The following is a 27729-nucleotide window of genomic DNA, read 5'->3' on the forward strand; positions in this document are numbered from 1 at the left end:
TTAAAATAACATTGATAACACAGTCATATTTTGCTTTGATCTAGGCTGCATGTACGAAATTCTTACCCCGGTCAGCCGTCAATGGGTCAAAGTGAACAGAAGGTTAAAAAAAAAAATACCAAGAAACATATATATTCCATCATAAATAAATAAGGTTCAGACACACAGAAATGAGGGGAACATCAGACAAGAGAGTAAACACTAAAAAGAAGTTATAAAAATAGTTTTAAAAATTAAAAAATCCCATAAAACATAAAAATACATACACATGGTTGGATGTGGCAGATGTCTCGCTTTCTGAAATGACGGCGTTTACCACGGACAAAGAGGTCTAAAGAGTAAAGACACGGCGTCAGTACGGTGTACAATTCACAAGCAGATATGGTCCTTTTCAATGTGCTCAGCTCACTTTCAGCTCTCTGAAGTATTCATGAGTTGCCAAAAAAAAAAAAAAACACGCTGAAGGAAACGGGCGACGCTCTTGGGTATAAACAAAGCATCCAGTAGCAACAAAACAATTGTGAAGTCGGCAGGTGCAAATCAGAGTGTGCAGTACGAAGGACTGCAGAAGCAAAAAGTTCCCACGAGAGAGAAGCAAAAAAGAAAGAAAAAAAATTCTTCATAGAGGATGAGCTGTTGTCTCACATTATCCAGTGTTTTCTGGAGGCTGTCGGCCTGACCAGCCCATCAAACCAACAGACTAAAGGGACTCTCCATCTACATCTATAGTACATACCTTGAGGTGTCATCACAACATGGAAACACAAGGCTACAAGAGCACAGCAGAGACTAAAACTCCCTAAAGCACCGCAGAGACTGACTGACTGACAGAGACTACTGACACTGCACTGCCCATTAAGACGCACCTCTGCAAACAGCTACCACACAATGGCACCGTCAGCTCGGTAAGGCCACCACGTCACACGACCTGCCCCCCCCCCCCCGGACAGGCGGATGCAACGTTGTCGTGATCTGGTCGGATGGTTGGCGGCTACGTTGATGTGAAGGTTTTCGTACACTCCGGCTACATGAACGCAGTGTCGTTTTTTTGTTTGTTTGTTTGTTTTTTTTTTACACAATTTGGGGTTGTTCCGAAAGTGAAAGTGAGAAAATGTGGGAATGATAATATATAGACTTTGTTTGGGTTGTGGAAGGGGGTAAAAGTAAAAACAGATACAAAAGACGGGTTTTCACAGATAAGCTAGCAACATGAATCGCTTTGTGCTTGTCCAGCTGTTACAACAGGTGCCTCTCGTCCACTACGCTGGATCTGCTCGACACTCATGTTTTGACTCGGAATGGTCTCACTCACCAGTTGAAAATAAAAAAAAGTTTGGTGATCTTTGACTCAGAACCCTTGGTATTATTATTAAGGCTAAAAAAACAATAATAATACAAAAACAGGAAAATGCACAGTCCAAATCCTTGTCCCAGCCCTGTTGTTATGAAAGGCTATCATGAAAGTACATTCATTTCATTTTGAGGGGAGAAAAAAAGGCTAAATTAGAAAAGTTAAATCTAGGTTTGTGTCCCCGGCACCAAAGCAAGGGGGCGTAATTCTCATCATGATAGTCGCTGTCATAATGAACCATTTCGCTACAACAAAATCTACACACTGCACAGTATTAACTTGCAATATAAACATTGATAATGACTATTTACAGAGTATCAACAATTTTAGCTATAGTATCACGCGGTATATCTTTCCAACAGGGGGATGCTACGATATCTAACAAATTTCTAAGGACTAAAATATCAACTGAAAGTCTAACATTTCTCTTCTTTAAGGCTCATAAGCCTCGAAGGATTTTCTCTAAATACCATGACGAATTCAGGAAGTTTCTTGTGGTGCACTGCTTTCCAGTTTTGTTTGGATATGTGCTGAGGAAAAGTTTGCACTCTACGTTTTTCACAACTTTATCAACGACCCTTTAGCATGATTCCATCCAAATACCGCGGAAATGACACAGACTTCAAGGCCTTGTCTGAAAGTGTAGCGGGAAAACGCTTTGATTGAAAATGGCCTCCATGACACTGTGGTTTGAGGAGTTTAGTTTTTAATTGCCGAATTCCAATGAGCTTCATTTGCTTTTTATTCTGGTTTTATAACATGTCAAAACTACTACTGGGGAAGATTCTGTGACTCGAGTGGTTCATGTTGTCAGTTAACTTCAGATTCCAGTCCCTCCTGTACTTCATGTCAACTTAGGAACATAAGTGCGTGTTGCCCGCCTACTGTCCGATCACCTCGATGACGTCGTCGTCGGAGCTACTGTCGCCGTTCTCCGCTCCGTGAAGTTGGTCCGGCTGAGTGAGCGCTGCCCCCAACAGGCTGGAAGTGGGGTTGTTGAAATGGGAGAGGAAACTGGACGCACCGCCCGAGTTGGACAGGGGGAATCCCCCCGAGCCTGGGAGCAGGGGGTTGTGAAACATCCTGGGTTCCGAGAGCACCGACTGGCCGTAGCCGAGGGGGAAGCCTGGCGTGAGCAGGTTGGCCATGTTAGTGTTGAGCAGGTACGGCGGCAGGGAGGAGGAAGCCGAGGAGGAGGAGGAGGAGCAGGGCGCTGCCGACAGGGAGGGCGACATGGAGAAGGTGGTGGGGGGGGCGGGGGAGAAAACGGCGGGCAGCGAGGACGAGGACGGCGTGTTCAGGGCTCCGTTCCTGGTGGCCGACTGTCTCAGCATGTCCGAACCGGCAGAGGAGAAAATGCTCTGCAGGTCGGCGAGACCTTGACCCGGCGGCGTCTGAAGGAACGACGGGCCGCCTCCTCCTCCGCCTCCGCCGCCACCGTGGCCCATCAGCAGCGAGTGACCCATGTGACCCAGGGCGCCGAGCATGGAGGAGGAGTTCAGGCCCGCGGGTGGGAAGCCAAGCCCGCCCCCGCCGCCCACCGCCAGTCCCGGGAAGGCCTTGGCGGAGGAAGTGCGCTTGGCCCCCATCTGCGCGTTGCCCAGGCCTTCGCTGTTCCGCCGCTTGCTGCCGCGCATCTCCAAGGCGGAGCTCAGGACGTCGGCCACGTCGTTCCGCGAAGCGGCCTCGTCCCTCGCCGGCGCGGCCATCGGGTCCGGCGGCGACTCTGGGTCGTTGGAGGCGGCGTCGCCTGAGGTGTAGCGGCTGATCTCGCGGAGGATCTCGGAGCCCAGCGGGGAGGGCGGCCGCTGCTCCCCGTTGGCGGGCAGCAGTTGCTGCTGCTGCTGATGATGCTGCTGCTGACTCACTGGAGACGAGCACCCGTTGCTGAGCGGGTGAACGAGGGATGCCTGGGTGTCTGTGGACGAGCAGGAGAGGTCAGGGGACGCAGATCTCGCCTCCTACTCACTATACGAACTGCAGGTATTTAAAGTATACCTGCATTTTGTTCATTATACTTTTCGATTTGAAGAAAATGTGATTCATTATTTGACAGCCGAACTGAACCAGTGTCGATCCATTCTGCCCGCTGCGCGTGACATGGTGACGACGAATGAAGCGTGGAAAAATTAAACAGCCAGGTTTTTTTTTCACTCGAGCTACGCCGCTGGTGTGAACCTGCACGCTGACTTTAATGGCTGCGGTCTGCAGTGGAGCCGCAACTGCGCCGCAAAAGCTTCTGGTGCAAATTGGGGGCGAGTGAACATCAGTATTCACTAGATAGTCCACACTGTATCCCACAATGCATCGCTGAAAGCGGTGTCCAAATGATGGTCGCCAACCAGGCAATATATCCCATCATGCATTGCACTGCCAAACGTAAAGAAGGTGAGAAGAGCTTAATGTGGGAAGGCACTTTAGTATAAAAGCACTTGGAACAGAAATACATATAAATGTGTTCATTTATTTATTTATCCATTAATTATTTGTGTATTACCACCTTTGTTAGGATTTTGAGGTTGTGAATAAAAAGTAGTGATTTTTTACAAACCACGGCGTCGCCGGAGTTGCTTCAGGTACCCATATAGAGAACAGCATAGAAAGTAAAGGCAGAAAAATAGTGCTTCTGTTTCAGCCACTTTGATGATTGATCTTAGTGCGGACGTGGAGCATTAGATGGATTTCATGAGGGCTATGGCGCCACTTCCAGAAAGTAACGACTGCAACAGAATCTAACAACCAAAAGAAATGGAGATGTTCACCTCTGGAAGCAGTGGGATCTTCAACCGCCTGCCTGCTGATTTTCCCAGATCGTATAGCAAAGATTCTTCCATCATTCGTCCTGATGTAGGTGCCTGAGATGGAGAAACGGTCGCATGATGATGAAAGCAGTGATGTAAAGCATCATAAAATTAAAAAGAAACTTGTTGCCACTCTGTAGTACCTTTAGATCCTCTGATAATATGGATGCTTTCTCCAGCGCTTATTCGAGCTTGAACATCTCCACTACTGTTGGCTCCGGGGATCACAATATCTGCAGTTTTCAGGAGAAAATAAGAAAAAAAATCTATTAAATCAAATCAAATCAGATCAAAAGTCTCCAATCATTGAACATGACGCAGGCGGAGGCGGCGGCTTTCCGACGCTGCGGGTTCTCATTACCTGTCGTCGTGACGATTCGTTGCACTTGGACTCCGGCTTTCTGCAGAGAGTTGACGGGCAGGCCGCCAGAAGCGCTGGAGCCCGCCATACCCATCGCCACCTGGCGGGGCATCATAGGGATGGGGGTCGACTGGATGGGCCGGACACTGGCCACTGGCTTGTCATCTGCCCGGACCATGGGACGCCTGGAACAAACACAAACCCACCCAGAGCTCGTGAAGAGTCGTCTTCACTCCGCAGGCACACTTTTCAGAAAGACTTTTTGCTCTGCTGGGAAAAGACGGAGACCCACCAGCCTCGTTGGTTGAACGCGGGGATGTTGGCGAGCGCCTGGCCGCTGGTGGGGTAGTACGGGGCGTACGACGGCCGAGAGTAGGGCACCGAGGCTCGCTTCTCGTCCTCGTAGCTCTTTTTGGCTGCTCTCTTCTCAGCTTTGGTCAGTTTGGACTCCTTGCGGTCCACCAGCAGAGACTCATGGTGAAACGGATGCTAAAAAAGAGAAAAAAGAGAAGAAGCAGAAGGAATATCGTGTTACAGAGCACTGGCCTTGTATTTTCCGAAATGTATTCTTGTATTTTTTTTCAAGCAGAACGTTGACTGTTACTTATATTCATTTATGAACAGATTTTTTCACACTAATGATACAAAATTCACCAAATGTGAAATCAAAAACAAACATAAAACAAAACTGTGCAACAAAATTTAACAATTAATAATTTGATGATAAGCATCTCTTGACTGTTCTTTTTTTACAGCAAGAGCTGAATTTGCAGGAGTTTTAAGCTTGAATGTCGCTGGCTTATCTGGGCATTAACTGACTGTTTACATACACACACACACACACACACACACACACACACACACACACACACACACACACACACACACACACACACACACACACACACACACACACACACACACACACACACGGTACACACCATCATCGCACTGCCGTCAGATCAGCACTAAGCAGAATGCAAACACCTCAATCCTCTTAGACTAAGTGAACAAACTCTTGCAGTAAGTCTCAAACAATTGCTGCCTGGTCTGAAGTGAAGGCGAAGGCTGAAGCCTGCAGCAGCTGTACCTTGGTGATGAGGTGCGGGTGCAGCTGACAGGCGTTGTATATCACTTCCTCTGCGCCCTCTGGGGGTGTCGCAGAGATTTGTCCCGGCTCCTCTTCCACAAAGTGCAGCAGTGACTCCACTTCCTTGCGGGTGAAGTTGAGCACTGGATTTAGGTCATCCACCACACGGTCTTTGAACAGAGGGTCAGAAAGTACCATTACACCCCTGAATGCTTTACACCATCAACTTGTTTTGTTCGAAAGCAACACGACTTGACGTGTCCGCAAAACGGAAAACGGGATTTCCGTGTGAGCATCAGACGTCTCACCCGACATGCCCTGCTTTGACACTTGTCTGTCGTAGATCTTCTTCTCCAAGGTGTAATCGCAGACGAAGCGGTAGATGTGGCAGAGTTTCCTCTGGCCGTAGCGGTAGACCCTGCACACCGCCTGGGCGTCGTGGCAGGGGTTCCAGGAGGCGTCGAACACGACCACGCGGTTAGCACCGATGAGGTTCACCCCCAGGCAGCCCGCCCTGAAGGAGACGCACAGCGAGGTCAAGACGTGACGCGATGGCCGGTGGAGGGGAAAATGGAGAGGAGAGAGCAGAGATGTGCACCTTGTAGAGAGCAGGAAGACCCAAGTTGCGTTATTCTGCGGGTCGTTAAACTGATTAATGAGTCGCTCCCTCTCTGAGGCAGAAGTGCTCCCGTCCAGTCCTGAAGACACAGATGAATCATTTCATACCGGTCAACTGCAAGATTATTACAGGAATCGCTGTGCTATTATTAGCACAATAGCCCTCGGAGCATGTGCACAGGAAAATAATCATTTCAAAATTCTTGGACGAATATATACATGGCCTGATGTTCACACAGGAAAAACGCTGTGGCCGTGATTTAATTTTCCAGCAAACCAAAGCACAGACTGAATCATGACTCACTGTAGTAATTGAGGTTGCGAATCCAGTTTGGACTCTTGGATTCAGGGGAGGCGATTCCAGTTGGCATGGGCCGTTTGGATAGGAAGTCCTCAATTACACTCAAGGTGGACAGACTTTGACTGGTGGATTAAAACACAAAAACACATGAACAGGGGAGATAAAGTTAGCGGCAGGTCCGTTTATGTAAGAAAATATTTAGTTCACTGTTTATTTATTTTTTGACAGATCTATAATATACTAAGTAATAGTGACAATTACTTATACAGTAAAGATACAGTAATCACAGTATGTTCATAAAAAAAGCCACAATATATCAACTGATGACCATATATTTGTTCAAATGCACGATTCAGATCACAACCTAGTGACATGTCTAAGGATTTAAATGCACCCATTCGCTGAAGCCCCTTGTGCTCAATTAACAGTAACATTCAACAAAGTGGTTGAAATTCAAATTCAGTCAACCTCAGCTGATTAGCAGTGGATCTGGATTCACAGTGGTGGAAACTGGGAACGGTTTGTACCTAAATATCAAGATCTTGTCTCGTCTTTTAACACTTTCATCAATCATATGGAAGAGCAGGACCATCTTTGCCGAGTTCTCCAGAACTCCTGTCTGGTAGTCCGACATTATGTCCTTTGCCTGAGACATAATAACAGTTATGTTAGAACAGAATGTGACGTTAATAAAATTTGAAATTGAAAAAAATTAAATGAAATTCTGCAGAGAAAACTACAGAATTGCAAGAATTGCTTTCACAACGTTACCCATTCGTATGTGATGACTTGATTGGCTCTTTCCTGGGAGGGGTTGATTGCTGGCACGATGTTGTTTTTGCTGTTGCTTGCATCGGCCACTTTGGTTTTGAGGCCTGCACCTGGCGCAGGACACCGGGGGTTACCGGCTGAGGTGATGTCATCGAGGTCCAGGTCCTGCTCGTTTGCCTGATTCTCCTTCTGTAGAGCTTCGTACAGCACGTCTGGGTGATTCCAGATCTGGAAGGGTCAGCACAAAAGAGGGTTGTTGGTGAATAGAAACGACATTTTGCCAACTGATAGGAATTAAAGTCCGATACAACGCGGGTGGGCTGAACAGACAGGAAAACAGCTGTACCTTGCAGCAAACGCAAAAGGCTTTGAGTGGATTTAGACCCAGCCAGCCGTTGTTCCCCGCTTCCCGAAAGCGTTTCATGAACTCGGTGTACAGCGCTCGCTGAACGGGAGAGAGTCGCACCAAGATGACGTGCTCCTCCTTGGCAGGAAGCTGGTCTCTCAGGACATCGTGGCCCCGTCTGGACGCCACAAGAGGCATCAGCCATAACAGCAGCAGCAACAACAACAACAACAACAACAGATTAGACTCTGGAAGCAAGTCTGCAAATGTTTGTGACCTCACTGTTAACAGTATAATGTTTATTTTTTCCAAATTTAGCACATCACAGTCAAAGAGCTGCATTAACTAATGAACAGCACTTATAAGTTATGGATTGTAACAGGGGGAAGTTGGTTAAATGTCAGTTATGTAGGCTCATCACAGTTGTATATTTTTAAAACCATTCATTATTTAAACAAATAATGAATTGTAGTATTACCAGCTAAAACATCAGTTCGGGCTCGGCGATTTCGGGAAAAAATAAAATCCTGATTTCTTTCTCTGAAAACTCGATTTTGAATTTGATTTTTTGGCAAAACTACACAAATGAACCCCCCTGTGGATAAAGTGACAACTGTAACTGTCTTTCACCAAACATCACTTTAAAAATAAAAGGTTTTTCTATCAACTTGAACAACAATGAATAAAGTGCAAATCTTTCACATTTTGTAAAAAGAGGTGCACAGACCGGAAGCATGGGGGAGGAAAATCTATTTTAAGATTTTACTTTATTTACAACATCGTCTTGACTAAAAAAAAATCTGATTTTGATTTAAAATTGATTAATCTCACAGCCCTAACATCAGTTAACACAGTCAATCATGATCAGTGGGTGCAAAATTGACAGTCCATTTAACTTTTGCTTAAAAAGTAAATATAAAAACAGAATTCATTGACTTACATGTGACCACCGAAAACCACTGACATTGTTTTGAGTAAATACTTTGTATTAAATATTTACTCATGCTTCAACAGAATTTAACAGTAAAAGGCGACAAAGTGTGTCTCTACTTCTGAAGAATAAAGCAGGGGCAAAAATGTACCTTTGGACGAAGCCCTCCAGCAGGCTGTGCAGCACGTGGCTGCGGTAGCGCATCAGGCGGACGTCTTGAGGCGTGCTGTCCATGCACTGCCCGTTCAGAATGGGCCGCTCGAACATATTGCTGAACTCCTGACGCGTGCCGAGGAAGTCGGGCCTGACAAAGTCCACCATGCACCAGTACTCGATGAGGTTGTTCTGCAGAGGGTAGCCGGTGAGGACGACCCGGCGGCGCGAGCGGATGTTCTTCAGGGCCTGCGACGTGCTGGCGTGGTAGTTCTTAATGCGATGGCCCTCGTCACAGATCACCACGTCTGGGCCAGGTCGGGCTATGGCCCGCTCAATACCTTGGGACACAAAGTAACCAGGGCAGAAAAAAATAAAATGACACTTAAGGACTTTCATGCTTTTCTTATCCCTGGTGGTGGTGGTGGTGGAACAATTTCCCATAAATGACTTTATTCTGCCATTAATTGGGGTAAAATTATGCTGACAAAGGAGGTTAACAATTCATTGATTATCGATTAATTGTCGATTAAAAATTTAATCAATGAAATTAAATTTGTCGCAATGAGTTGAATATTTTTTACATGGGCAGTTAATAGCATTATAACAGTGTAGTGGCAGCAAAGAGCAATTCACCTGTAGATACTGTGATGGTCCCAATATATCTAGAACAAGTTACTTTTAAACAACTTTTTTTTTTTTTTTTAAGTTGAAATGTGAGCCATTAGAAGTCAACTTGAAGTCAGAGGATAAATGTAAAGTGTGCTTTTACTGTTCTCCAATGTAAAAATGCGTCACAACATTATCTAAGGATTAATTAATATCTTCCTTACACATTCTTCATTGTGAAATTTAGGTCCTCAAGAAAAATTGCAGCCTATCAATTAATTGTTAATCGATCGATGAGGTCAATCATCTCACAATGAATGAATGGATAATTTACGTTCCCCAATGCTGACCTTTCATGAGCTCCTGCTGTCGGTCCTCCTCATCCAGGTCAATGATGACAGGCCCCATTGGCTTCTTGGATTTTCTCTTCTTGCCCATGACAAAGCTCTTCTTCATGGACAGGAGGCGGTACATCTCGTAGCCCATCAGCAGAACTCCCCCATCTTTGGACCACTCCTCCACGACCTTGGCCCTGGCCACTGTTGTTCTGCACAATCACACAGAAATGCACTTAGCAGCTCAAACGCGAGCAAAAAACAAACTCTGGCAGAACAGGGTGGGCAACGCACTTGTGCTCGTCGTTGAGGATATGGACTTTGAAAGAACGGCCCATCACGAGCGAAGGGTCGGTGTCTGGGGATAGAGCTTCCTGAGGTGGGAGCCAGAGGTTAAACTCTGTCAGCCAATTCTGAAGTGTGTTCACCTTCAATGAGGGAAACGCAACCATGTCAGCGCATCAAACTAAATATGCTTGGACAATTAATGACTACGGTATTGACTTTAGCGTAAATCGCTCACGGGAACAATAGCCAGCACGGTGTGAGCCTCTGTGTTTTTCAGCAGGATGTCGATGAAGGAAATGACTTGTAGTGTCTTGCCAAGTCCCATGCTGTGTGCCAGGATGCAGCCGAAGCCTCCGCTGGTCTTGTATCGTTCCAGGGATTCGATGAGGTTGTCGTAAAGGAACCGGATTCCCCCGATCTTAGAAAAGAGAAGACAAATGTTTGAGAGAACTCAAACGGGGCTGTGTTTCAGTGATTTCAGAGGCAAAGAAAGAAAGAAAGAAAGAAAGAAAGAAAGAAAGAAAGAAAGAAAGAATCAAGGAGTTCAGGGGCACACCTGGTGAGGTTTGACCGCTCTTGCTAGCTGCGGAGCGAGGTAAATGTCATTTTCCTCTGCAGGGTGATTGATATTAATGAGAACTCGCCCCTGGGCATCAGGTAGATTCAGGGCGTCATTGATGTGTGCCCCACTGCTCTCCTCTGAACCACCAACAGAATCCTCGTCGGCAGACTCGCTGCTAATCTGGAGAGCGTCCTCGTCCCCAGAACTGAGCTCTATCACATCTGCAGCGTCATTAAGAACAAATGCTGAGTGAGGACTTATCAAATATACATGTAAACTGGAATTTACAGCAACAGTGGTAAATATCTCACCATCTCTAATAGCAAGGGCAGGCCGGTTGAAGTCTGCTTTTTCATCTTCGTCCCCGCTGCTGTCTAAGCAGATCACATCTTGTTTGCCCAAGAGACCTGGAACCAAGTGAGAAACTTCTCCTAAAAGTGAAGCAGCATCCACTGTAGGAGAGATCGGATAAGAGATTTGAGACAAAAACAGAGAAATTGGTATGAAAAGGAAGTCACACAATGTTGGAGGGCTTGTACTTTGAAGGACAGTCACCTAAGTGAGGGTCTGGTACAGCTGGGGCGGGAGCGGGGAAGTCCTTTCTCTGCTGCTCCAGACGTTTCCGCCTCTCCATCTCCTCCTGTTGCGCAGCCTTAGTGCCAGCCTCCAGCTGATCATCTTTCAAGAGTTTTCTGTGAGAAAAGTGTATTAAAAAAAGTTTTAGCCAAGAAACGGCTTGTATGATATGACGGACATTTTTTAACAAGTTATTGTACCTGATGTTCTTTCTCATGTGTGTGGGCTTCGATAGCTTCGACGTTTTGGATCCTTTCGAAGACTTTGATGATTTGTTTGATTTGGAGGCTTTTTGTTTCTTCGTTTTACTCGATGGCGGTTTTCGCTGGTTTGTGTTCTCCGGACTGGCTGGAAGTTGGGAACGAGAGTCAGGTCTGGAGGGAGACCTGGATGACGGGCGAGAGGCAGGGCGAGATGGAGGCTCTGATGAAGGCTCTCTGGAGGTAGCTGAGGTAGAGTCCCTGCCGTCCCGGGCATTTTCTGTCCCACTCTGGGCGCTGGCAGGCCGTTCTTGAAAGTAGACATGAGGAAAACAAAGCAATCATTTACATTTGAGTTTTACTTATTTGTTTTTATTAGTCTAATTTTCACACCAGGAAGAAGACTATGATGGAAACCAACATGAAGTAAATAGATACTATTTTTAGCTGAAATATTTAGGCAATGAAAGGCAAATGATCACAGATGTCCCTCACCCACACTGTCGTCTTCATCATCGCCATCATTTTCATCTTCGTCGTCCTCTGTGTCCACCTCCTCCTCCTCCTCTTCCTCCTCATTTTCCAAATACTCCTCCTCACTGTTAAGGCTAGGATCCAGTTCACTTTCTGAAATGGCCTCTTCAGACATGGCGTCTTTCAAGGCTCTCAAAGTATTACCTACACACCTTCATCAGGAGCTCTGTAATCACAAAACAATACATTTTAAATCAGGGCAACTTTTAATCTGATAATACCATTTACGCTATAATGCTAATATGATAATAATATGACGCTGGTATTTTCAATTCTACAGAAGAAAAAGAGAAAAACAACAACAGGACAGGTAGAGAGTATATACTGAAAAAAAAAAATAGTAATAATAATAATAATAATAATAATTCTTGGGGGTTGGAATTTTGATGCATAAAACATGCAAAACCATTGGACTGATCTTTTAAAAATATTCACGAGATCGGCAGAAACTACAGGTCACAATAGCCAGTTCGAAAACATAAACAAAGAAAGAAGAAGCTGTTGACATACAAGCAGAAATGCTAAGTAATAAAGATGTTAAATACCGAAAACTACTCAAAATGATATCGTAAATATAACTCTGAAACACTTATTTTCATTTCAGTGTGAATGTGTTCTGTTTTAGAAATGGTTTTCGAAGCCAACGCTGAAGGATGCCAGATGAAAAGCCTGAATCAACTTGTGAACCTTATTAGTTAATAATGGACCTTTGCGAAAACATAAATATTTCGATAATAGTTGTCTTAAGTGTATATATATTTAAAGGCGTACGAATATAATATTTTCATTATTTGAGTCTGCAAACCAAATTGATGCTAATTACACAACAATACAAGCAACTCAAATGCTAAACAACAACGCGATAGTCAACTTATTCTCATGCACAAGTGGCAGCAAAACGGGTCGAATGGTTTTGACTTTCGTAAGAGGGAAGGCAACTTATCTTGCTGAGCTCAAAATTTAGTTGGCTTTCGCGCGAGAAAAAATATCTGATATAGTTGGCGTTACGTTTACCTAGCTAATGCTAACCTGAATTAGAACAAGGCTAACACTCGGCTGGGTAAAGCGCATTTGGATCAAATATTTGGCATACATTTACGCCTACCTTGTAAACGGTTATGCTGCACTCTTCAAGAATCCTCAATATACAAACGACCAGCAATTAATTAAAAAGTACAGTACGTGTATAAATGAGCGTTGATAATTCCAATTTTTCCCAGTGTGAACACTAATATAGTCCCCAGGAAAGCTACCTGGCAAAGGTTCCGCTCAGAAAACACCACAGCGTAATTAGCAAATGTAAGACAAATGTCCTGCGGTATTGTAACGCTCATCCTCGATAATTCCTCAACAGAAAAATAACGGCTAATTTGCCTTATATTTAGTAACGATACATTTCTTTTGTTTTGAAGGTTTTCATAACACATTAAACGTGCACTATGAGAATGTTTTAGACAATCTGTGGTTTTATATTGAAATTGTCTCTGTGTAATGTGATTTAACAACAAACTTTTATGGATTGCACATTTCATACGTGCAGTCACTGGGGGGAAAAAAAAAGTTTATCAAAGTATTGATGTAGACTCAACTGTGTTCTTGTTTTGCCTTCTGCAGCGCAGCAGGAACATAAGTTGAAGGGGGGGGACTCTTCTTTTCCCGACCCACCGTCGACTGTTGATGACGCAATCTGTAGGCGGCTAACTTTGTCTATTGTGTTTATTTGAAGCTCCCTCCAAGCTTTTTGTGAATGGATAGAGGATTACCATTAAAATCCCTTGTTGCCGTTTATGTCATGGATTGGAAAACATCTTGAATACAAGTAATAGCTGCACAAATGCAAAAATGAACAAAGGGTGGCTGGAACTTGAGAGCGATCCAGGTGAGAAATGTCGATAGACAACAGAGCTAACTTACGTTAGCGTATGCATCAACCAACCAGTCTAGCTTTTGTATAGCTTTGATAAAGATACTAGGAAAGCAACCTTTATGCATCATAAGAATTAAACGTCAACGAACCAACGCATACTGTGAAGTAAAATTGAATAATTTAGATACCATTAATTAATGTTTACTTGTAGCACAAAAAGAGTTGTGATTTAAAAACAACAGCAACAAAAACGTATATTATATGTAAACGTATTATTTACCCATGTGTTCCAGGACTGTTCACGTTGCTGGTTGAAGATTTCGGTGAGTCGTTTGAACCTTGTCGGTCAAGGTGTAGAAATGTGAAGTGCCAACCCATAAAGGCTGGAGATGGTGTTCTGGTGTCCGTTTTTATGGACACGTTATATCTTTGTGTCTGGTTATTCTTTAGGCGTTAAAGGCGTACAAGTCGAGGAAATATATGATCTTCAAAGCAAGGTTCAGAGGTATGTGACTCAAAGGATTAATCATGTCCACTGAATTGTAACAATAATTGTTACTGTGTCAAATTTTTAACGCATGAAACAAGGTAGTGATGACATGTAAACTCATGTTACCACAGCCTTGATTTATTTTTTCTTTGTTTCATATTAAAAAAGTGTTGAAAGTGATTATGTTTATTTTGTAGCCCTGTCTATGGCTTCATCTTTCTATTCAAATGGATTGAGGAGCGTCGATCCAGGCGGAAAGTTAACACTCTGGTGGATGAGACCTCTGTCATTGATGAGGAAATTGTAAATGATATGTTTTTTGCCCATCAGGTGAGCGTTCCTGTGACCAGTTTCTCCGTTTGTAATGTGACACGTACAAGCATGTGTGTTTTATTCAGAAAATTATTTATTTTAATGCCCTTTGTCTATCTTAATCTAGCTCATACCAAATTCATGTGCCACCCATGCCTTGTTGAGTGTGCTGCTAAACTGCAGCGGTGTGGAGCTCGGCACTACCCTGAGTCGCATGAAGGCTTTTACTAAAGGCTTTAGTCCAGAGGTATGTCTATCATATTTACTCATGTCAGTCAGTGTTCAGTCACATTCTAAGTCTGTATAAGTGGATCCTCGGCATTAGCTAATTTTCACAGTCATTTTTTACTATAGTGTTTTGTTGTATTTGTTTTTTCAGAGTAAGGGTTATGCTATTGGAAATGCCCCGGAACTTGCCAGAGCACATAACAGCCATGCCAGGTAGTTTCCAGTGCATGTTTTCTATTTCAATTTTCACCATCCCCTGTCTCTGTGTCCCCGTATGATTTGTCCACGGTACTGTGGCAGATATATGCCCCGTGCACATGTCCCCTTCTCAAGCTTTTCTTCTGCAATTCGCCACAGACCGGAGCCACGGCACCTGCCAGAGAAACTCAATGGGATTAGTGCAGTGCGGACCATGGAAGCATTCCATTTTGTCAGCTATGTGCCCATCAAAGACCGTCTCTTCGAGCTTGACGGACTTAAGGCTTACCCCATTGATCATGGTATGACACTTTCACAAAATAGGCCCCGCGCAATAATGACAGTTTTGGTTGGCAACTAACTAAATAAACAAGAATCAGTGAAAGGTTTTTGTTTGTATCTTTGATATTTGAAGCCAGAAGCGTAGCCTAAAAGTTAACACGATTGTTGCCACTGGTGTGGATAAAAAGTAGACAAACTGTCCTTAACATTGTCAATGAATTCCTCTTAAAATAAACATACTCATTGAGCCACAATGTTGTTGCACATTTGCTGTGAGGTTTAACAATGCTTTGATGTTTTGTTTACTAAATCTGTCGATGAAAATTTGAACACAGATCAATGCTGCTTAAATTAAAAAATAAAATGCATGTTTAAAGTTGTTATGTATGTTTTAGGGCCTTGGGGGGAGGAGGAGGAATGGACAGATAAAGCTCGGCGGGTAATCATGGAGAGGATTGGTCTGGCCACTGCTGGGTGAGTGCAGGTCCAGCCCTGCCGGAAAAGGGATTGTTCACTTTCTCCACGCACACAATCAAATTCTCAGGGCTCCCTTTTCAGCCTGCTCCTGTACTTTATTTTTCAGTGAGCCATACCATGACATTCGCTTCAACCTGATGGCAGTGGTGCCCGACCGCAGAATAAAATACGAGTCCAAGCTGGAAATTCTGAAGAGGAATCGACAGACCGTTCTAGAGGGCCTGCAGAAGGTTAGGAATTGCTCACGAGTTTGTCATCAAAGCTGGTTTCCAATCCCTCAGCTCTCTTTGTGACAGTCGTGTGTTGAGGTTTTTCATGACCTGCGGAGTAAAACTTCAAATAGTGCTGTTGTCATAAAATGCATACAAATGTGTGGTGGTCGGTGACCAAATAGTTTTTTTTTAAAAAGATTTAGAAATAGTTAACTGAATTAATAATCAAAGACATTTAGTTTGTTTTATGATTTGCTAAATATGAGTGGATTTTTCTTCAGATGATCCGACTTACCCAGTCTGAGTCAGCTCATGACAAGAAGGAGAAGGACTCCTCCTCACAAGATGACAGTACTACTACAATTAAGAAAGAGGCAGACACAGAGCTAGTTACACCTCAAGGAACTGACCAGGCTACTTCAGGTAAAAAAAAATCAAATAGAAATACTGTAACAGATGGTCTTCCTTGTCCTTCGATGAAAATGAATACTTAAATACTCAATTAAATACTTCTTAAATTCATCTTGTTAATACTATAATAAGAAGTGATTTCAAATGTCCATGTATTTTAAGAGAACTGCTATTTTGTCTATTGCATGGACGTGTAAATGATGTCTTGCACAGGGACCAGTGTGACTGTAGCTCAGATCTGGGGGACTTTAATATGTATGTTGTAAAGAAAAGAAATAACCTCTGAGTAGAGGACAATCATTTTGAGAAGTCATTTGGTAGAGTGGGAGAAATAAAATAAAACAGAATAAAAAACGAAACAAATGCTGTTCTAGAAAAACACCAACTCTGATTTTCCAATCCAGTGGACGAGTCAGGCGTTCAGTCCAAGGATGCCTCCAGCCCGTCAGGAAACACTAAAGTCATGGGCAAGCCTGTCGTCCCCTCAGCTGGCCAGCAGGTCACCAGTCCCAGCCCCATCGTTCAGCGTCTGCCCGCCTTCCTGGACAATCACAACTACGCCAAATCTCCAATGCAGGTCAGACGGGAGGGTTGCTGGGCTCTGGATTGGACAAAAAGGGATTTCTGTTTGTACGTGGGCTGATTTAGGAAGCCTAGTGAGCTGAGTGAGTGGTTGGAGTACATAAACTAGTTGTAGACAAGCCTGGTTTGGTGGATTAATGGCAGCATAAGGAATAACAGGTATAATCTGCCTGTAATCAACAGTCGAAGAAGTACATGTTACAAACGTACATAGTACCTGGCATGTAAGGGCTATGATTATGTATGTTTTTCTCTACCCCCCCCCCCCATGGCTGAGACTGGAGGATAGTTTTGTCTTCTCATGGATCCACCCACGTGTCTATTGCTGTCATTTCTCCTCCCATTCTGACAAGCTTTATGGGGAAAACAGAAATAAGGCTTAATCTCACTGCTATTTAAACCTTTTCCATATTGGGTGTTCTTTTGAAATGAAATGTTATCACCCTTTTATTAGGCAGTAAATCCCTGAGATGGAAACCCTGCCTGTGTGTCATCATCATGAGCAATCGTGCTGATTGTTTTCACCCAAGGAAACCAAAATCTCTCAGCTTCAAAATTGCCGTCTGTAAATGTAAATTGATCAGTGCCATGATTCAGGGGGAGGGGGTGAACCCTGTTTCTCGCCTTCAACTCAAACTTTATTCATTTGAAATCTATGAGATGATGTTAAAGGTTCTTTGTGCTTCCAGGAAGAAGAAGATCTGGCTGCCGGAGTTGGTCGCACGCGAAGGCCAGGGCAACTGCAACCTCCGTACTCTGACGATGAAGATGACTATGAAGACGAGGAGGAGGAGGTCGTAACTGCTCCCACGGCCACGACTAGCAGGTTCACATCGAATCGCTGTTTGTTTGTTTTTTTCCCTCCTTCAAACATACTCGAAGGGTCTCTGAGCTCAGAGTCTCTGTCTCTCAGATTTCCTCGGAAGGCAAGCCTGCGGACGAGGTCGGGCCGGGCGGCGGCGGCGGCGGCTGCTGCTGCTGCGGCAGCGGTGACGGCCGGGTCGGAGAGCCAGATCGCCCTCAACGTGCTGGCGGAGAAGCTGAAGAAGGAGGCGCAGAGGAAGGACGCCCTGAACACCCCTCTGTCGGTGCGCACGGAGGGCCGCACGGGGGGCATCTGCATCACGTCGGCGTCGCAGCCCTCCCCGACGCCCAGCAACGAGAGCACCGACACCGCCTCGGAGATCGGCAGTGCCTTCAACTCTCCGCTGCGCTCGCCCGCACGCTCCCAGGCCGCCACGCGGCCCTCCAGCCCGGTGGCGTCCCATCTGTCCCGCGTGCTGTTTGGCGAGGACGAGATGCTGCGGCTCGACTCGAGGCACAACAGGGCCGTGAGGGAGCTGGGCCCCTCCGTCACCGTGTCCCTGCTGCACCTGCAGGAGGACGGAGTCATGCTCGCCCTGCCTCCGCCCGGTGAGTGCCAGACACTGTTCACCCGGGGGCCAATCCGTCAGCAAAGCATCTTGCTTTATATTTTGGGCTCTTTAGCTGCGTTCAGACTGCCAGCCAAAATCCGATTTTTAGCCCATCCAGATTGAAACCGGATGGCTCTTATGTAGTCTGAACAGTAAAAAAAAAATCACATGAAATCCAATTTTTGCAAAATGGATTGAAACCACCTTCGGGAGGTCGTTTCAAATGGCATTTGGACGGATGCGTCTCAGTCTGAACAGCTCCAAACACACCGATGGGTTCTGACTGTCCGTGCCGTCGCTCTACGCAACGCTAAGATCCAATGCGCCACCAGAGAGCGCCATTCCATGTGCGGAGCTGTAACGTAATGGAGCAGACAGAAGAAGTTGAAAACAGCAGTGCCTGGACAGAGGAGGAAACTCATAGACTTGTAGGATTTTACTTATTTGATCATCCAACGGCATTGTTAGATGGCGAACCAATGGTTAGCTTGATACTATAAAAACGTCACTTCCGGGGTTGGCCAGCCGGAGGGAACGGCGGTGATGCAACCAGGAAATACGCCGAAGGCTAGACCGTCCCGAGTGGTGACCGGGGAGGCGGGGTTTGGTCCGTCCTTCTAGGCTGGGAACTCTCAGAACGCTTCCTTTCAGACGGAGGACACTCGGTCTCAAGGGTGCAGACCCTGAATTGAGACACAGCAATTGGCTCATCAATGTGTGGGTAGGTAGCTCCATTCAAGCCAAGCTCCAGGGCTTGTATCGCAACAAGTGCCGCTTTCACTATTATATGACGTCACACACTACACGCTACGCTGGACGACGCCTCCGCTCTGACGTCGTTGCTACAGCAACCTGTCAGATGGGTCAATAATGTGGCCCAGTCTGAACAGAACCAGATCCCATTTGGACACTTGCTAAAAGCAGTGTGGACAGTCAGCCCTGAAAATCAGATTTGAGAAGGAATCTGATTTGAATCAGATTCGCCTGCAGTCTGAACGCAGCCTCTAGAACAGCCCACTTTTAGTGTGTTTGCACACCCTGAATTTGCTTAGTCACTTTTAACACAACATTGGAAATGGTTTTCATGTAACCGTAAAATGTTCCCACACTTGTTAAGCACATCTTGGCTGGTTTTTATGCACTCATAATGATTGCAGCGCATTCGAGATCATTCTTTCATAAAACCGGTGATGAGCTCAATGCAGAAATGAGTCAGTGAGCCCAACCTTTTGCACGCTAGTGTACATATATAAATATAAAAATGTATATGAATAAATGTTATTGTATAATTATACCTCACTTAAATACTTGCTTATTATAAAACCGACAGACTCCCTGTTCCGAAATGAGATGGAGGAACCATCATGATGACAAAAGTGGGAAAGTGACGGGACATTCAAGACCCGAGATTTGAATGTAGCTGCCGACTACATAAAACGCAGCACCTGATTTAGGCTCTCGGCATAGCTGACAAAATTTACCATTTTCTGTCAACATGTTCATGACCCATGCTGTCTTCCTCTCAGTGCTCAATGTTTGTTCATGTCTGTATCCAGTGCAGTCATATTCTTCTTCTTTGTAAGGGTCGATTCATTCTTAAGCAATGAATTCAGTGGTTTATCTTCTCCAAATATGTCTAATTAGAATTTTTTTTTTACATTTTTGCCATTGTGTATGAGATGGCAATGTGTGGATTCACTTATTGCTGAGTGACTATTCAAGAGAGCCGTGCTGTCATATCCAAACAATGCGCCGTCCAGACAGTCTTATTTAATCGCGCCCCTCTTTCTGCAGTCGATTCGGCTGCCGACGGCACAAAGTTGCCTTGTAACCCCGAAAAGGCCAAAGACGGTGAGAAAGCAAGCCAAGCGAGGGACAAAGAAGCGGGGAACGATGGCGACGAGGGGCCTTCTGCAGTGGTGAAGGAAGAGGAGAGCAAAGACGGAGCAGAGAGTGCTAGCAAGGAAGCGGCTGCTGATATGGAAACGACTGCAGACAACAAGCCCCCAGGGGACAAGTACTCTCCCAAAGTAAGTGTGAGGAAATGGCTGGTGAAATGTTCTATTGTACTTTCCTTGCTATGCAAATCACTCTCCATTTTACCCCTACTTGCAGCCCTCTTGTGTTGTTCGGCTCGAGCTGTCAATTAGGAGGCTGTTTCCCCCCCCCTTTTTTTTTCTTTTTTCAAGCCGCATGGTAATACAAATGTATAATACGCAGACAACCGTTAATCATATTCCGCTCCTTGCAGGAGCTGCTGGCACTGCTCAAGTGTGTCGAGGCCGACATAGCCAATTATGAGGTGTACCTGAAGGAGGAAGTGGAGAAGAGAAAGAAATACAAAGTATGAGAACTCGGCGTGAACTCGTGACGCGTCTGCTGGCGACGTTTTTTGCTTTTAACCGCTGTCTTTTTTGTTTTCACTTCTCCAGATTGATGATCAGAGGAGGACCCATAATTACGATGAGTTCATCTGCACTTTTATATCAATGTTGGCCCAAGAAGGTAAATGTTTGTCCTTTTTCTTTCCCTTACCCTTCCACTGGAGCCTTCTGCTTAATTGCCTCTTAATGTGCTCTAGGAAATCGCCACTAACAACTCCGATCACGTCATATTGCCTTGGTTAATACAATTGGACTAGATCCAAATAATTGTAATTTAAAAATAATGAGAAACAGAAATTTTAAAATTATATATTTTAACAAGCGCTTGAAAAATGCTATTGTCATTGGCCCATGCATGGATGTATAACGTTACTTGTCTTTTTTGCAGGAATGTTAGCCAGCCTGGTGGAGCAAAACATTTCTGTGCGCCGTCGCCAGGGGGTCAGCATTGGCCGCCTGCATAAACAGAGGAAGCCTGACCGCCGGAAACGCTCCAGACCTTACAAGGCCAAGCGCCAGTGATTTCCTACCATGGGAAACGTTTTGTAACTTCCTGTTTGCTCCAGACACCATAGAGAAAAAGTAATCGATGAATGCACTCCTGAAACTGTCTCCCGTAGTCCGTTAAGCAAAGTGTTTTAGTCAGAGCCTCCTCATCTTCACGATATCAACCATGCGTCTAGTTCATTTTTTAACCACATGTAGATACTGTATGTATTGCCATTTTAGCCTCCATGTATATTTGCTTCTTTCTTGTGCCACTGCTATAGAATTAGACTGTAAATATATACTACTGGCATGGCTGTGGTGCTTTTTCATCATATGAATTAATCTTGAATGAGCTCAAAAGTCGTGTGGTCCGTGCAGTTTACTATGATGCAAAATGTAATACACAATTTAGAACCAAGTGAATATTTCCTCTACTGTGCTCATTTCTTACATTTTTACTGTGCCAATGAAGTATTTAATGTTCACATTATAAGGTCATGTATTTTATTCTTCAGTTGTAATTTTGTAATTTCGAACTTTTCTTCAGTTTGAAAAAAAAAAAAATCATTCTATAAGAAAACAATTTTTAACTCCTTGCCATGTTTTTCCCCCCCGTTCTTTAAAATGTTATTTCAACCAAAACTGTTGCGGCATATGTACCATATGTCTCCGATGAAATGAAAAACAAGCGCTAATGTTATATTTCTTTTGCAACTGAAACTAATTTTGAAGTGAGTCATTGTTACGTCAAAGTGTGGACTTGTATCTTTTGTACATATTTATCTGTTAATTTGCTCGCATGAACTCTGAGCTCAGTTGTTCTTTTGTGCTTGCTGACTCATACCACAATAAAGTTTGTTGAAATAATTTCTCAAGATTACGTGGGCCTTGTGTTAAAGTAGCCTTCTTCTTCTTCTTCTTCTTCTTCTTCTTCTTCTTCTTCTTCTTCTTCTGTAAGATCACTGTTCTGATTGCAGAGATTCACATGCATTAACGTGAATGCTTAAAATAAGGGAGTAAGATTTTTCATTGTTATGATAAAATTCGTGTTCACGAATGTTTATCAATGGAAGCACATCATTTGTTTTGCTACTGACGCATCAAGTGTAGTGCAAGTTGCTGTACACTAGGGTGTGCAGTCACTCACTAAGGACCATCTCACGAACTCCTTTAACAAGCCATTAGGAGAGCCATTCACAATAATATGCACCTCTGCAGGAGTGCGCTGTGATTGCAGATGGCCTGTGATTCACGTTTGTATGTATGTGTGCATTTTCCAAAAGGGTGTTCCTTTTAGCAAGAAATTTTCATAAATAATATTTTTGAATTTTAAACAAATGCTGAGCGTGAAATTGGTAAAAACAAACAAAAAAAACAACAACTAAATGGATTTTATAAACAATATATATCATACTGTTTTACTGACGTCAGTGCATGTTGGAGCTCTTCTGGCAGATAGCCTGCGTGGGAATGAAAAGTAAAGAAGAAACAACTCCCCCGCTGTTCTACTTCAGTGGAGCAGGTGTTAGAGTATAACCACTCTTTTTTCTTTTTTTCTTTCTTTTTTTTTTTTATCACGGCTTTTCTATTTTGGTTTAGCTCAAGCCGACCTATATCTACAGCTGGCCTATGCAAGATATGATGATAGGTGTATATGCTGTCCAAAGTGAATTAGGAGAACTGGCCATGGATGCGACATTTGATTACTCATCATTTGATTCTGGTTATCCACTTAGCTTTGCGTCAGGAAAAGTTTTAAACCTGTCCGTATTTACAAGTGGTTAATTTGTCCAATAAGTAGTAGGCATTGGTAAAATAAAACAAATACTCTTCCTGACCGAATTTAGGAGCATACAGGCTTTTGTTAGTCAAATTTAAAAAAATAAAAATAAATAAATAAATAAATAAATAAATAAATAAATAAAATAATAATAAAAAAGACTGATTGATTCCTTTATAATTAGAGTTTTGGTTCGATTAGTGCATTAATTTATCCCTGCAGAGAGTTGTATGTGTCGTTTGTCACATTGGGGATAAAAAAAAACTGTTGTTGCCCCCCTGGACCACAAGTACATTAATCAAAGAGGATTGTAGCCTTAAAAAATGTCCAAAAGGAGAACAAATGTAATGAACCAAGTAAATCCCGGTGGCATCCGTGCGCCGCGAACGCGCACGTACGAGCCACTCGCGTTCCCACCCATTGCGTCAGCGCGCTCCCTCATTCCACCCTGGCCGCCAGTGCGCGTGCTCCGTGCGGGATGCTGAATTGTAGGCGATGATGGCGGAAGGGGAGCAGCGCTGAGTTACATCCCGAGTTTCTAGCACAGCTGTGGAACCATCTACAACACCGTCCCCTCTCCGTCGAGACCTCATCCCGCGGCGATGGGCAACGAGGCCAGCATGGAGGGCGAGGGGCAGCCCGGCGGCGGCGCCGTCCCGGCCGCAGGGGCTCCGGGTTCCGTTTCAGCACCACCGGACACTGGACAGCTCATCAAGCCCAGCAATGGAGCGCCTGCCGGAGGAAGTGGGGCTGGTCCCGGGCCGGGGATTAACAGGTAGCCGCGGTAGCTAGGACGCCTCTCCGGCGAATAGTGGGTGGAAATGGCAACGGCTACTCGCTGTGTAGATCGCGTACGTCCCGTCGATGCGTGGAGGTACAGGATCAACTGACTGCGCGCAGATAGACTTGAATGGGTGCTTAATTATTTATTTCATAGCATTGTCAACACAATTCACCGCCCTCCTCCGAGACGCTTGCCAGCAACACCCTGCTCCCTATCAAACGGCGCTGGCGATGGCTCGAAGTCCAGTTTTGAACCGTGGATCGATTTTTTTTTGGCGTTGATTCGATAACACGTAAAATGTGGCTTTCCCACGCTTCAGCGAGCATTCGTACGGCCGTTTTGTCGATGCCTGTCCTCGGGCACCAGGAGCTAAGTATCATGAATGAAAGAGCGACATTTTTTTTCCTCCTCCTGTCACGGCGAGGCTGTGTCAAAGAATCAGAAATAGTCGGTTGCGCAAATATGACATGTCCACGTACAAACATACATACGTGGCGGTCGGGTGATGAATAAATTAGTGATGTAGCTAAATGATGCAAAGTGTTCGGGATCTCACGTTGAAGGGGCTCCATTACGGGGCTGATTTCCCGAACATGCCTCTCGACGTGCGCGTCAGTGAACAGCGAGTGAGCCGAGAAATCACCCTCTGCTTGAGAAGGAGACGGTCTGTATATAGGAGGAACACGCAGTACCCGCATGTATGGAGTCCACAGTTAGCACCAGAGCCACTGGCAGCGCAGGACCATAATGCCACAGCCGTACTACACTCATCAACAGCGGAATCAATACACACCCAAATGGAAATTGTCCCCACACACGTCTAAAATACACATAAACAAGCCATTTCCCCTGGAACAGTGCGCCCAGACACTAAGCTAGACACATAAAAAAGCTCTCATGATAATATTTCTGGGCTTTAATATGCAATGGCAACAGTGTTGCACCACAACAAAGCAGGACACATCAGTAAAATATCCAATTTTCACGACAGCATCAGCATTTAGTCATCTGTAGTAGCCCGCGTGTCTGCTGTGTGGGTAGCTGGGTGGGATTACACTTCCGACAGTGTCTCGTATTGTCTTCATTACACAGCGCAACAGTTATTGGCCAGAATATGTGCAAGCAGACCCGCATATGATGATGACGATCGCCACAGTAATGCACTGGCTTAAAGGGCTCAAGTCTCTGGACCCTGCGATGTCGGAGGCCGCGCAGCTTCCTGAAAATCAGGCAGCCAAACAAAGCAAAAAATAATGATGAATAAATAGCGCATGTATGTACATGCATGAAATGACTGTTATTTCAGCTCAGCTTGTTGTGCTTGTTGCATGTGCTTATATGTGATTACAGTGAAATGACTATAATCTTACATTCACAAAAAAAACCCAAAACAGCGACAACTTCATGTAAGTGCAGGGCAGATTTTAAACAAAAGATAAAAAGAAATACTCATAGTGGCCATGTCATGCTATTATTGTTAGGGAATAGAAGAAGAAGGGACTTTTGTGTGTGGGTGTACAGGGTCTGTCATGGTCTTGGTAGAACAGCTCTGCCCCAGATTATGCCACTACATTCATATGGAGCCGTTGCCTTAGAACGCTGTTTTACAAATGACTCGTGAAGTCATCGAAGCGATGGCACGTTCACCATGTTGAGTCTGCACATGAGACTGCCGTGGCCGGGTTTGTTGTGTAACGTGAACAAGAACCTAATGTGCTTCATGTCAGTGATTTGCATACAGGCCTATATGCTGAGATAATATTAGGTTTTATCCACTGTAAAGAGAGAAAAGGAGAAAAGCCTGAGCGACTCTATACGTATCTGTGAAGAATCTGCTTTACACAGCACTCCAGCGGTTGTTCTTTTATCGGTCTAAAATCTAAATCATAACAGCCTCGTAGGTTCGATACTCAGACCCATTTCCTTCCCACTTGCACTCAGTGTTTAGCGTCGGACTCGGCGGGTTAGATCATCCACTGATTCCCAAGCGTGGGGCTGCTGCTGCTCACTGCTCCTTCAGGGTCAAATGCAGAGGTCAAATCAGTGGGACTTCAACTTCAGTTGAGGACCAAATCACACTAGCACTTAGATTACAAAAAAATACAAAATGCTAAATGTAAGGGCCAGATATTTACTGCAATGTGTTTAGTACGTTTTGACCATTTCTCTTTGCCATTACAACAAAATATGTGTTATACTGTGATGGCTTTTTCAGTAATAACACATTTAACACCACACAAAATAGTGATTTGGTCTTAAATGCCATTTTTCTTTCAATATTATGAATATCGTCATCTTTAAATATCAATACTACTACAAAGCTGCAGTCCTTGAAAGTAATCTGTTCAATAATATTCCAACCCACCGTTTGCAAACAGTTTCCCCTCATAAGGAATTTAGGTAACGCAAAGTGTGGTTCACAGCATTGAGAGCGTAACAAACAGCTTTGACAAGTCAAAGAAATGATGCAAAAGCAGGCATTATTAATGACGCCGTGAATAGCGGAGGATACAGAAAGGCTGACATTGTCCGTGTAACTTTGTACAGTCGTCCAACGGATATAAATATCAGGTTGCTTGACCTTTTAAATGTTTAGTCAGAGCCCAGGGAGAAAAAAGTTGGAATGTTTGTACATTTTTCCTACGTAGGTGGGATCAGCGCATTCTCATCATCCCCGGTGCATTTGCAAAGGAGACCAGTCCATCTGAACAGCACAGAGTCTGAAGCATTTCTGAAGCTGATGCTCTGCTCAGCACTCAGCCATTTATGTGTCTTTAGTCAGGATGGACAGAGTGGTGGGTTTATGTAAAAGTCTCTCTGAATGTCAGACAACACACATTTATAGCGTCATGTTTTATGCAACCCTTGAGGAAACCTTTAACCATCAGGAATAAACAATACATTTATGTTGTGTCATCTGCAGAAATCACTTTTGTCCAATTTTTTTTTGTAAAACTCAAGAAAGATGAATAAGATAAAAAACACGTTTGATCTTGAATTTTCTGTGTATAAAACTTTATATCTAGGTAAATCTAACAATACAGTGGCAAGCGTTGAACAACAATCACAATAGAGGTCTCCACATTGCAAAAGTTTGTTGATCAGGCAATGGGAGGCGCAGACTAAAGCCTTTTTGCACCTTGCTGCTCAATCAGAATGACCACGTCACGTACCTGCGAGAACCAAATGTGTTCCTGTTGTGGGTTCATTGCTTCAGGTCCAGCTGTAATTTTAATACCTTATCTGTCAAGATGTTTTTTTTTTTGTGCACTGCAGGTGGAAACATTTGAGTCACACAAAGTCAAAGTCAAATTTAACACAACACAGTGAGAGTAGCACTGCTTTTTGTCTACGTTTCAGTCATTATCTTTCGTGTTTTCTCTTTTAAATAAAATATCAAATCTTTGCGTCAAGCTATGTGGTTGTCGTTAGCGCACCAACCTGTCATTCTGTCATCCCATCTTCAAATCTGTTGCAGTTCTTGTTATAGTTTGGGCCTAAGCAACGTTTTGCGCTCTTCCTTAGAATTTCATGTGAAAATGGCTGAAAGTAGCTTCACTGTGATGGTCGGTACTATGTATCAAATGATGCTTCGACCAATTTTTCAAATATTGCATTCTGTGTAATCTTTGCAGGCAAATTTATTTGACTAATCAATCAGCCAGATGTTCAAATTTCTTATTTTAAAATCCAATGTGCGCAGCAGCCACAAAAGGAAAAAAAAATTAAATCCACTCTGCTCGATACGTTCCAACACTGAGTGGTGACTCCAGCTCCTGAAACTTTGAAGCCCAATGTTGGGGTGCAGACTCTTCATGGTGGATTACTCCCTCACCTGATGCCTGTAATTTAATTTTAGCCGCTGCAAACAGACATAACTTTCAAGCAGGTGCTCAGTGTGGATAGTTTCACTTGTCCTCCCAGTTTTACCTTCAACTGTTTCCAATAATGACATGGCACAGCGCAGGTTTTGGTCTGATTCTCAGCATAC

The 27729-nt window shown here is 44.2% G+C and overlaps 3 protein-coding genes across 4 annotated transcripts in view; 2 read left to right on the plus strand and 1 right to left on the minus strand.

Moving 5' to 3' along the window:
• Positions 1-667: 667 nt before the first annotated feature.
• Positions 668-13421, minus strand: rad54l2 (RAD54 like 2). Its single transcript, XM_076037219.1, has 22 exons — positions 12933-13421; positions 11789-11993; positions 11294-11603; positions 11073-11209; positions 10829-10969; positions 10512-10738; positions 10191-10373; positions 9962-10095; positions 9683-9879; positions 8722-9064; positions 7640-7817; positions 7294-7521; positions 7050-7168; positions 6526-6644; positions 6202-6301; positions 5912-6117; positions 5604-5773; positions 4806-5002; positions 4514-4698; positions 4296-4385; positions 4114-4206; positions 668-3269 (listed from the first exon to the last, which is right to left on the minus strand). Exons 2-22 carry the CDS (start codon positions 11940-11942, stop codon positions 2233-2235), a joined length of 4548 nt encoding a protein of 1515 aa, XP_075893334.1. The 5' UTR covers positions 11943-11993; positions 12933-13421; the 3' UTR covers positions 668-2232.
• A 71-nt stretch (positions 13422-13492) lies between these two features.
• On the plus strand, positions 13493-22054 carry bap1 (BRCA1 associated deubiquitinase 1). The gene is made up of 17 exons (XM_076037234.1): positions 13493-13706; positions 13988-14017; positions 14145-14199; positions 14382-14514; positions 14624-14743; positions 14876-14937; positions 15082-15224; positions 15600-15678; positions 15788-15911; positions 16175-16316; positions 16709-16881; positions 17576-17712; positions 17800-18299; positions 20096-20331; positions 20553-20645; positions 20734-20806; positions 21074-22054. The coding sequence occupies exons 1-17, from the start codon at positions 13670-13672 to the stop codon at positions 21205-21207; spliced, it is 2271 nt and encodes a 756-aa protein (XP_075893349.1). The 5' UTR covers positions 13493-13669; the 3' UTR covers positions 21208-22054.
• Positions 22055-23215: 1161 nt separating this feature from the next.
• bsnb (bassoon (presynaptic cytomatrix protein) b) overlaps positions 23216-27729 on the plus strand; it is a 66200-nt gene continuing 61686 nt past the window's right edge. For both annotated transcript variants that reach the window (XM_076037214.1, XM_076037215.1), the window contains exon 1: positions 23216-23729. In XM_076037214.1, the coding sequence (XP_075893329.1) occupies positions 23557-23729 (173 nt within the window). In that variant the 5' untranslated portion in view covers positions 23216-23556. The remainder of the gene's footprint in view (positions 23730-27729) is intronic.

This window comes from Nelusetta ayraudi, unplaced genomic scaffold (genome assembly GCF_046127955.1).
Source record: "Nelusetta ayraudi isolate G7.1 ecotype Tasmania unplaced genomic scaffold, CSIRO-AGI_Nayr_v1 ptg000050l, whole genome shotgun sequence".
Taxonomy (NCBI): Eukaryota; Metazoa; Chordata; class Actinopteri; order Tetraodontiformes; family Monacanthidae; genus Nelusetta; species Nelusetta ayraudi.

Bases quoted from the DNA above. Each gene is read 5' to 3' on its own strand.
- rad54l2 (XM_076037219.1), bottom strand. From the start codon at position 11,942: ATGTCTGAAGAGGCCATTTCAGAAAGTGAACTGGATCCTAGCCTTAAC. The intron at 7,522-7,639 runs GTACAGCTGTTT...TGACCCTTCCAG, and splicing joins CCTTTTGCGTTTGCTGCAAG to ATCTGGAATCACCCAGACGT. The intron at 5,774-5,911 runs GTGAGACGTCTG...CTCTGTTCAAAG, and splicing joins GTCAAAGCAGGGCATGTCGG to ACCGTGTGGTGGATGACCTA.
- bap1 (XM_076037234.1), top strand. From the start codon at position 13,670: ATGAACAAAGGGTGGCTGGAACTTGAGAGCGATCCAG. The intron at 14,515-14,623 runs GTGAGCGTTCCT...ATCTTAATCTAG, and splicing joins ATATGTTTTTTGCCCATCAG to CTCATACCAAATTCATGTGC. The intron at 20,646-20,733 runs GTATGAGAACTC...TCACTTCTCCAG, and splicing joins AGAAGAGAAAGAAATACAAA to ATTGATGATCAGAGGAGGAC.